Below are 11,479 nucleotides of genomic sequence, written 5' to 3' on the forward strand. Positions count from 1 at the left end.
ATATAAGTGAAGATATCATGTAATTGACCAATCAGAGGCAATCGGCAGGTATTGCTCAGGGGGTTATGATAGCTCATAAGCCCCTTAACTATTTAACTATGTAACTGAGAGAAAGATTCGAGCCAGGTATACCAACTTGGTGTGAGGAACAAAGACAGGGGGATGAATAGCAATACAAAGTGAACGAAAAAAAAAGGTCACTTCCACTTTTGCTTTTAATAGCAAGCCGAACTCTTCATGTAGAGATGCTATATTTTTGGCTCTGTAGTTTTGATATTTTGCTTGCTACCTTGGTTTAATTATTTGCTATGATTTGATTATTTTTTATGCTTGCTACCCACTTGTAAATTCAATTCTTTCCTGTATATATATATATATATATATTTGTTGTTTGTCCCTGAGGAAGGGCAGTTTATCTGCTTGAAACGTCGGTTGTATTTTTGTTAACATTGTCTACCATCCCTGTGGTTTTGGATTTTTTCTACTGCAGTAACAGTATACATTCTGGTTTACATACTGCATTAGTTTTTATAATATCTTTGTTGTTGTTCCCCACACCAAGTTGGTATACCTGGCTCGAATCTTTCTGATTTTTATATATTCTAGGTATCCCTGGAGGCGCCATTACCTACTTTATGTAACACCTTCACCTTCAAAATGAACTGAAGCAGGACAAAAATGTTAATGAAATAACAAAGAAAATCTAACCAAAAGTTGTATATGCTAAAAGTGCTGAATAAACGGTTACATTTGAAAAGGTTTGACTACAAAAACGATTCTCTTATAATTACATCTACGCACAGTTTCCACCTCGATACACCTGAGTACACAGATATTTCCAGCAGAGCGAGTCTAGTCTCGACGCAGTCTGTGTTATACTACACGGTTGAGTGCATAATTTTATTATCATAAGAGCTGTGTGAGATCTAGTGGAAAATATACATCTGTGATTGGATTTTGCCAAAACCTCAAGTATTCCATTCATCCAATCAGAATTTTTTGTATCGAACGAAAGCTAACACTTCCCCCTAAAAACACTTTCTTGCATTAGGTCAACAGATAAGACAATAATCAATGTTATAGCAAGGCGAATGTGGTAAATCTGTTGAAAACTACCTATCCAATCACATTTTTTGACCAAAATGTAGGTTTTAACAGCCAAAACCTCAAGGGTTCTTTACAATATTTTTCAAATTTTATGTCATTAAATGAAAGAGCACACTTATACTAGCCATATACCAGCTTCATTAGAATGAGCAATGGCCAATTCTTAATTGCAAATCTTGTGCAAAAGGTTATTGTTTTCGCCTGTAAATTGTACATGCAAATTGATATGGTTACCGTGTAAACATAGAGAAATTGTACTTACTTTACTTGCTTCAGCCAGTGCAAATCCACCACCAAGCAAGAAGAAAACATTCCAAGCCATTTTCTGACCAACAACATCCCATTCCAAAAGAGTTGGTACCCGAGTAGCGTGTCCATTCCCGGAACCTTTAAATTTGTTAAGAAAATAAAACTGAACATTTTTCATCGATAAATGAACCAAAGGGCACAACCGAAAACCTTTCAAAACCTTTTCTACATTGCAATAAATGCATGTTAATATTCGTATGTTTCAGGCGTCCATTATCCGTAGGGTGATGCGTTTATGTGTTTATGAAGTGTAAAACCCTGTTTAACCCAACTCCCCTAAAAAAATTTTACCCGTCGCCAAAAAACGCGCGCCCAAACGACGTAAGCTAATCGTAGATTCATCCTTAGCGCCCATTTAAGTGATAAAAATTTTTACCCCAGCACCTTGCCCGGGGGTAGGACCGGCCGTTAAAGATGACCATGGGGAGGGGTGAGACCTGTACAGTAAAATCAATGATTTTATTTTCGCTCTTGTAAAAATATTCCAAAAGTTACTGACTTATTACTTTTTTATATCGCATTTTTGTAGAATTTTTTGCCTATACTTTCCTAAAATTTAAAAGGAAATGACTATTTTCACCTAACCTTGAAATAATTTCACAAGAGCGAAATTAAAAAACAAGAAAAAATCATTGGGCCTCACCCCCCCACCCCTCGTAGTTCTAGGTTTAGATTAAGCTCGAACAATCTAATTTTCATCAAACATTATTGATTTATCTACCTTTCTTTCTAAATCCACAGAGAAATTGCGGTGGTTTTGACGGCATTACGAATAATAACATGGCCACACTCATACCAGCGGTAGAATCACTGATGTAGCTATAATACACAGCAAAGAAATGGATAAACGTGTTGAGTAGCTATGAAACAGTTAACTTTCTTGAGCAAAATTTAACCAACTTTGAGTATAAGTGTATGTATTATATGCAAACTTAGACTAACTTAGTAAATAATTAATAATTAAAAGTATACAATAATTGCAATTTCGATTCTTAGGAAAAATGAAAGAGATCATGGCAACAATCTTAGTAACATCTTGGCTAACTGATAAACTTTACTTGGTTTTATTACTAGTTTCAGACTCAATTTAAATATATCGTCCAGAAAACGGGTTGGGCCACTTTTGACGTATATCAAACTTGCATCGCGTAAAATTTACTTTTATGATTAGCAATTGCATTTTTGTTTTTCAGAAAAAAGGGGGTCATGGCATAAATATGATAGGCCTGAGCAGTATAATCAGTAATATCTTGGCTGACCAAAAAACATTAGTGGTTTCTTTCTTAGTTCAGCATGCAGGTTCAAACGCTAATTTAATTAATCGACCGAGTTGGGCCACTTTTTGCCATGTTCAGGTTTTTCATTTGCATAGTATTTTTCTGGGACATGAGAGCCCATCAGACATATCTAATTTCATTCTGAATACGAGGAATGTCCTTCTGATATCAAATTTTGATTTGATTTGATTTATTTTTTATTTTTTTATTTGTGATATAATAAATATTTTATGGCAAATTATTAAAATTTAATATTTTTGATATTTAATAAATCTAATGATATGTACTTTAAAAAGTGTGTACATTTATGTATCTTCAATATGAAAGGTTAATCTTTTTTTTTAATAATCGTCGGCTATTCCTGCTAGCTTCATACACTTTAAATATATATTATTAGATTCATAAAGTTTACTTCGAGGACTGTTGAATATCAAACATATCAATTTTTAATAGACGAGGAGGAAAATGGGAAAAAATGACGAGGACAAATGAAAAGTACAGAAGAGGAAATAAAATGGTACAGAGTAGAGGGAATGTATGAAATCTCGTCCATGCATACGCAGCATTGAGGCTGACGACGCCCCGAGCCTGGTACTCACCCAGCCTTAAAGAAACTCGCCCATCCTGGTATAAACTTAGGATCTCTTGATATCCATAGCAAAGCAACAAGGCACACATGAATCGAAACTAATACCTCTGCGTAGCTGTTTAGGTTTGACCATATTGCAGACCAATGATAACAACAACATAAAAGTAAAATCATGTAAGTGTAATGTTATTGCAGGTTGGAGGAGGGGCATTCTTAAAGAACATCCACATTACATGTGTACCCTTATTATTTTAAAGAGTTGACGCTTTAAAAATGTTGTTGCAATGTGTTCTCATACAAAATGTTTTAAGAGACATTTCCATGACCTTTATAATAAAACCTCAGATTAATGTTATTAAAACGTTTTAACCAAAACCAAAACCCAAAAAGTTATTGTGTTTTGCTAGGAGCCACCAATATCCGAATTGAATTTAGACAGTGAAACAAATGTTGACCCCCCCTTCGGAGGGCACGTCAATATGAAATGGATGATGTAGGGCTGGCACCTCCGCACTAAGGGGCATTCAGAACATGACCTTTTTTTTAAATGGAATCTTTGGGTGAGAGCCGAAAAAGCGCCACAGAAACCTCGAAAATCAAGTTTTTAGTTCTAAATGGCTTCAAATTTCTTTGTTTTTTCAAAATAAGTAGCAAAATCAGTGATAAATGAAAGTTGCTGTACAAATTGAACTTGTAAGGGTCTTTGGGTGACAGATCAAATGGAAAAATAGGGGGTCTTCAGGTGACAGAGCATCTGTTCGTAAAAAAATATGGGGTCTTTGGGTGACAGCGATGCTGAAAAAGGGGGTCTTAACAGCCCTATATACGCGTCACCTCCAAAGTTGAAGTGCCCCCCGGGTGTTGACCATGGCTGGGTTATTGACACTACCACAATAAAACTTGAGAAACGAAAACTTGCTTCATATTCCTATATTCTGAATAATTGACTTATTCCTACTTTTTTCGGGATCAAAAAATTGTTGTGAAAATATAAGAAACTGCTGTGCAATAAATTGAGCCTTAACTTCAGCTACTTTGCCCTTACCTCATGGGACCTAGATCATCGTAGGATTTACGGATATACATAGTCACTCTATCACTCTGTCCAATATTCGCATCGCTACGATTTCTTTGCAAACCTCGACAGCACCTGGCACAGCGACAACGTCAGGTAAATAATTATATTATACAGACATGCACGTTTATCTATTATCGCGCCGCCGATAACAATAATATATACAAAATAGATTTGGCATTTCTATTCGCTCCTAATCAATGGTAACTACCCTGTTGTTAGTAACGACCAAACAGAATAAAAAGCCTATATTGTTGAGGGGACAATCAAATATTGCAGTGCCTCGCCATCTCTATAGAATTCCTGAACGATTAAACCACATGATGGCAATAAGGTAATTTGAAGTAACCGCTCGTGCTCTTGACCTTTTCAGTTGGGCTAGGGGAATTGGGCAGCCGAGTTGAGCACCAGCGTAGAGTGGTGTATCTGCTATTTGATATTCAGACGATAGATCTTTGGATACCGGGGTAGAAAATGATGAATATCTCCTATCAATTTTGGGTTTCTAAAGAAACCAATTGTAAGGCTTGCACTTGAATATCTCCCTACCCCCTCTCCCACAACCCCTTTATCTAACTCTCGCTTTAACTATCTCACTCTCTCGTCATCTTACCATCTATCAATATAAAAGAATTGCAGCCAGACCCATGTCAACAGCAAGCATATAACCATTCCAGGGAACGCATACGCCATATATGTAGCAAAGTTAATTCCAGTATCTGTTCCAAACAGACTGAAAATAATTAAGATGGATGGCGTTAAATACATGTTATTATGAACTTCTGATTATATGAAATCCAAATATTAAAACAAAAACTAATTATGGTGTGCTATGCCAAATCTATAGGCCTCAGCACAGCACTATGCAGAAAAAATCTGGTTGCTATATAATATAATGGTCTAAGACATACATGCATATGAACGATTTAGGTTCCTCACGATTAAAAGAAACGGGAAGCGCCGTAAAAAGAACTTGGCGCCTGGTGGCCAGTAAGTTTCGCACCACGTAAGTCGAAGTTCACTTTTCAAAGGGCCAACTGTTGTACGAAAACAAAATGACTGGTAAAAAAGGTCTACTAAATTACCTCAAAAGGTCAATTAGTCTGTGAAAATTAAAAAGCCGAAATTGCGCCAAGAACTTTCAGTAACTGTCACTCTTATTTAGCAGCTGTTGTAAACATGGTGTCACCCGTATTAAAATTATTCCTAACATATTAAAGTTTGTTAAAAAATGACGTCACAGACACAGATATCAAACTCCTATTTTGCATATAGCCGCCATTCCTCCAGTAGCTCGTCCTGCCATTGGTCCTTTAGTTATCTAGGTATCATATCTGTGGTGCAACCTACTTTTAAAAAGTGCAGGGCAATATACATTCAAAAATTGTTTCACCTATCGATATGGTAATTGATCCTGTAACATCGCTACGTAACGTCGAATTGCTTGATGAGAGCTACGAAACGATATTTACAAAATCAAACACCGAAACATGTATCGAGGTATAGATGTACATGTATACAACAACGAGGTCTTACTTTTCTGCTTGTCCAGCGAGTACGAGATTTGGTCCTGTACCTATCAAAGTTGCAGTGCCTCCAATGTTGGCTGCGTATGGAACACATAGGATGATTCCTTACATATCAATGTGTAAGCTTGATCGTCTTCATCTACGGGTGCTTCGGGTGCTTGCATCTCAGCTTCACCTTGTTTATGTATACTACAAAATTTATCATTAACATTATGTTAGAAACAAAATACATGCACATTTATACTTTTATGCAACCATGCATACGGTCAGGTCTTATCGGTGATAACGACCAATACATAATCTTTGTTATGGATATTACCACGGCGGTTCCCGAGCTTTGGGTCGCGACCCTTTTGGGGCCGCGGGCCATTTTAAAAAGGGTTGCGATCAAAATCCTTATGAAAGAAAATGAATGACGTTAGCATTATAAACAAAATCATCAACGAAAGTATAACCAGGGATATGAGAACCCCGTCGTTTTCTTGTACCTGAATTCAAAAGCACTTTTTGAACATGTTGAAATCATTTCAGGCATGTCAGGTCAAGTTACATCTTATTTGATAAGTCAACATTGCAATTGGTCTGCATTTTGCCAAGTTTGTACTAGCAAGTTGGACGACTTAAATTTTTGGTCTCCCCCGTCGTCCACCAATGGATATATATTTCACTATGAAGTAATACATGTAGTTTGTGGGTCAAGACAAATAAGTCAGATTGCTTGCCAAAAAGATTAAGGAAACACTGGGGTAAGGGCAGCAAATTTAATACCCAGCGCAAAAAGTCAAGTCCCCTCCCCTGGAGTATTGTAGTGTCACTTACTAGGTGGTGTGCGGCATAAATTGACTAAATTCAGGGATGTTCCTTTGTAATTGAATGCGATTATTTTGAAATTTTAAAACGCTTAACTTACAAAAGCTAAAACATTGAACCCCATAAATAACCTTTAAATATTGTTAATTAAATACAGTACAAGTTTAGTTATTACTGGGTGAGTGTCGCCAAACCGGTTTAAAACGCGCCGTGTTGGTTAGGCTCCGATCATTCAGTGTGTAAATTGAACGGCGTATATCAATGATCAGGGCAGCTGCGAAATTCACTTCCGTGTTCTCACGGTCAGAGCACAGACCCTTTCTTTTTTTTCTAGGGTCTGTGGTCCGAGCGTATGGTAAGTAGGATGCACCAAGAGAGAAAGCCAATTATACCCATATTTTATATTAATATTCTCCTAAATGTATACATTCTAAATTTTGCAACGGATAATATAGTTGAGACAAATGGTTAAACCGATTGTTGCGCTGTCTTGATGCTACGTACTTTGAATAAACCTGAGTGCATATACCGTAGAATTCCGTCTAGAAGCATATATGCCTCTAAACGAGGGGTTTTTTTTTGACAAAAGATATGAAAGGCCAATACCCTTCTCAAAAACATCGCAATAGATTGGTCTTACAAATATACATGTTTGTACAGCCGCCTTTATCAGTAATATAGTTGTTCAAACTCCAAATAACGTTTTTGTTGAGAGTGTCTGCCTCTTGTCTCTTGTGTCAAAAAAACCTCGTTTAGAGGCATATATATGCTTGTAGACGGAATTTTACGGTAGTGCCTATATTACAATATAAATCCAACAAAGCAGCCATAGGTGTCAATTGTCTTTTGGAAAAAGACTCGTAATTGGTAAAAGTAATTTCTTGGCTAATTTCTTGCCACTTTGTCCCGAAAATTCATGTTGTAATTTGTATAAATTGTCTTCTAACAATTTACCAAAAGACGAATTTTGACATATGTGGCCATTTAATGGTAATTATATCATACAAGCACTGCATGTACACATGTTTATTCAAAGCACGCAGCATCAAGAGAGTGCAACAAACGGTTCAACTATTTGTTCACAGCTACATAATGTAGCGTTGTAAAAGTTAGAGTGTATGTACTTTATACTCAGGTCAATGTTCTGTAAAATGTTCATATTAGTTGTGGGCCGTGTGGCTGTTAGGTGTTACCCTTTTGCACCACACGTCGTATTTTGATGTTTTTGTGCAATAAACAGGTAATAAAATATAAAAAAGCATATACGTACTTTTTGTTTTTAGAGACATCTTCCATTTTAACAGATTCAAAGTCATCGTTAGGGTTATCAACGTGGTCATTTAATAATGCTACATTTGCATTTACCTCCGTCTGTCAAAGAGGGAAAGTATTATTTCCGAGTATGCAAAAATGGCAACGTTTCAAACAACAACAGGCGCAGCCATTAAGGGTTGGGTTATGATATATTTATGTACGATCACCAACCATGCCAACCGATTGACAGCATAATTATAATAGCTCTTCCTTGCATGTATTATCATAACATATTGCAAATAAAACTACCTAATATCATCATAGCTGTAGCCTGTAGCTTACCTCTTCGTTGTCTTCGTTGTCTTCTTGTTTTGAATTTCTGTTATTGTTAAGTTCATTTATTACAGCCTGTGCTGTAGGTACCATCATTGCTGTCGTTGCTGTATTGCTCATCCACATTGATAAAAATGCAGTGGTAACCATAAATCCAAGCATTAACCTGGAGGTTGCAGAAATATCTCAGATTTTATCGCAATCTGTTAAGATCCTGTGAAGTATCATTATATTTTGATGCTTATCCAGTGGTGGCGCAATATGTTTTCTCCAGGGCCGAAAGAGTCACATTGGCGGATAAGAGATCAGAGATAAGACAATGACAAGATTTGATCTTTGGAAAAATCTGGCAATCTATAGTCTTGCCTCAAGTTGAGAGTAAGGCCGTGTTGGATTATGCTGTGGTAGATTCGAATCAGTGCGTATACGTTTGTTACCCTTTATATATCTTTTACATAACCCGACATTTAAACGATTTCTGGCAACCTTTTCTAACCTTTTGCGAATGATGTTGAAAACGTTTTATGTTTGCTGGGATGTACAGCGAGGTATGTGGCTTCATTCATACGTGCAGTTTATTCATACAGATTGGTCATTGAAATGTGTACATATAAAAAAAGAGGATGCGATTCTGGATACAAACTACGGGCATAACGCACGTCGAAAAAGGCTGATTTGTACCGTATATAACGGGTTATGCAACGTGACTAATTTCCCCGGGAAAATTTGGAAAATAAAGTTATGATATTATGCATTTAGTGGTCCTTAATCTACCTTAATATTTGTTTGTTTGTTTGCTTGTTTTGCAGGCACATCAGTTCGGGGGCACTGCTAATTCAAAGACGTCTCTGATATCAAATACTCTTGAAGCGTCATGTCACATAACAGTATCATATTTCAGAGACGTCTCATAAATCACATACTCCCTAGTTTCAAAACCCAGTCGCAAACGATATAAGTAATTTTGATGAACGTGCCAGCGCAGTGGGAATAATTTTGTGTATAGGCCTTATCAGGGTTGTAGCTAGCCCAAGTTAAGCATGTTGAGTGCCTGCTAATTTTACTATCCAATTGATGAATTGGATAGTAAAATTGGGATTTTTTTACTTCAAAACGTTTGATTTTGGTCATTGCAATCTAAGTGTGTTCTGGGACCATTTGTCAGAATTTGCACAGATAGATATAATTTTTGCACAGGTATTTTCTAAACATAGGAAAGCTTATTCTAATACACTCAGCTTCGTTCCGATGTGCTGCATCGGGTGCCGAGCTGTCAACAAAGCTCGACGTATGTGATATCACAGACCCCCGTATGTGAAATCACTGACCCGTCTTTGAAATCAGAGACGTCCGGTTATTACGAGTGCCCCCGAACTGACATTGCTCGGGAAGCACACAGAACTAGAAATACAATTGATTTTTAAACGGTATGTATATTATACATTCCCTCATTTCAAATATTTAGTTTTGGTTTCTCTTTTGTTCAGAAACCAAAAATCAAGGGATTAAAAAGTAGAGCTGATCTGGTTTGCAATCATAACACTATTGTGCTGGAAGGACACAGTATAGGGTATATAACCAGAAGTATACAATAGCCTATTGTGCTAACATAATTATTATCATGATTGATATCAGAAATCTATCCCGCGGACGACAGTTGATGCTCACATCATGCTCTCTGTCGAAGGTAGGTGGCATATTACACTCACGAGTTCTAGGCCTAGAAATCATATACATGCGCGTATATTGAAGGATGGGGCGGGGTGGGGGATTTGTTTGTTTGTATGAAACATAAACGATGCATGGAGATGATTTGATTATGAATTAGGGAGTGTTCAGAAATACTTTGGTGGGGGGCTGGTAAAAAGGGAGGGGGGGGGGGGCCAAAAAAGTTTTGGACCTTAAAAGAGGGGGACCAAAAAGTTTTAGGTGGTAGGAAAGGGGGGGCCAAAAAAGTTTTCCTCTTCAAAATCCAAAATTTTCGCGCGCTTCGCGCGCATTAACACCCGCTATATCACTTTTAATACGAGCAAGTTCGGGTTTTCAGTGTTTTTGTTTGAAAAAATGATGGCACTTAGTGTACACATATCTATTAATTAATATAACATTAAAGATGATCAGCAACATCTGGGTTGGTCTAAGAAATACTGGCACTTTTTATCATAGAATGTTATATCTCTTCAAAGTAGGCTACCGTACCAATCTGATCAAAATACAACTAAATCAAGAAAATATTGCAAATAAATTGATTTCTTTGCACGTAAACTGCACACTTCAGTTTACTATTTCTCATTGCAAAATTATTTTTGTACACATAGGCCCATGGGTAGATTTACCATAGGGCAGAGTGGGCACAGGCCAGGTACCACGGTCTTTGGGGGCCAAAACTGATACCTGTGTACATTTGCGTGACCAAATTAATCTCATATTTGACCATTTTAGCTTTTTACATAAATTAGTTCAAATTTTAACAATATTTGACCATTCAAGCTTCAATATGGCCAAATTTTTGGCGCAGTTCGCGCGCATTTGTACTATCATAATAGCCACAGATCAAAATTATGCTGATGTGCCTATGAACCTCCAAATAAATCATCTATTTCATTTATCCCTGTAAAATCAGATAAACACCCTGATTTGGGACAAATCTAAAAGTATAAAATGAAAATTTCCTTGTGCTTGTATTTCATGTGCAATTGTCCCATGCACCGGGAATGTTTCAAACATTTGCCTCCCTCAATGACATGTGACCCAGATACCATACCACTGGAAACAAGACTATTAAGTATGTTTGTTATACGATAATGGGGGGGTCAAAAAAGTTTTGTCTGTCAAAAGAGGGGGGTCAAAAAAGTTTAGCAGTCCATCGAGGGGGGGTCAAAAAGTTTTCGAGCGAAAAATTTGAGGAAGACCAGCCCCCCACCAAAGTATTTCTGAACACTCCCTTAGTTTATTATCCCCGGGAAGCACAACCCATACCTCTTTAAGAGGGGGCTCCCCTCCCTATATAACCATCTCTTCCCTAAATTACCCCTTTCCCCCTCCTCCTCCCCTAGATTCGATATCTTCATCTCGAGCTCTCCTCCCCCTTCTCTTTCACTTCCAATGCTCTCTCTCTCATCTGTTTCTCTCTCCCCCGGCCCCTACCCCCCTTCCCCCCCAACCCCCCCCCCACCACCACCACCACCACCACACA

General features: G+C 37.4%; 1 protein-coding gene across 1 annotated transcript in view; it reads right to left on the reverse strand.

Moving 5' to 3' along the window:
• LOC140163606 (Na(+)/dicarboxylate cotransporter 3-like) overlaps positions 1-6,010 on the reverse strand; it is a 6,701-nt gene extending 691 nt beyond the window's left edge. Inside the window, exons 1-6 of the mRNA XM_072186921.1 lie at positions 5,894-6,010; positions 4,971-5,090; positions 4,328-4,432; positions 3,293-3,397; positions 2,138-2,235; positions 1,370-1,494 (exon numbers count right to left, since the gene is read on the reverse strand). Of these exons, the coding sequence (XP_072043022.1) occupies positions 1,370-1,494; positions 2,138-2,235; positions 3,293-3,397; positions 4,328-4,432; positions 4,971-5,050 (513 nt within the window). The 5' untranslated portion in view covers positions 5,051-5,090; positions 5,894-6,010. The remainder of the gene's footprint in view (positions 1-1,369; positions 1,495-2,137; positions 2,236-3,292; positions 3,398-4,327; positions 4,433-4,970; positions 5,091-5,893) is intronic.
• Between the last annotated feature and the right edge of the window lie 5,469 nt (positions 6,011-11,479).

This window comes from Amphiura filiformis, chromosome 11 (genome assembly GCF_039555335.1).
Source record: "Amphiura filiformis chromosome 11, Afil_fr2py, whole genome shotgun sequence".
In the NCBI taxonomy this organism is placed as follows: domain Eukaryota; kingdom Metazoa; phylum Echinodermata; class Ophiuroidea; order Amphilepidida; family Amphiuridae; genus Amphiura; species Amphiura filiformis.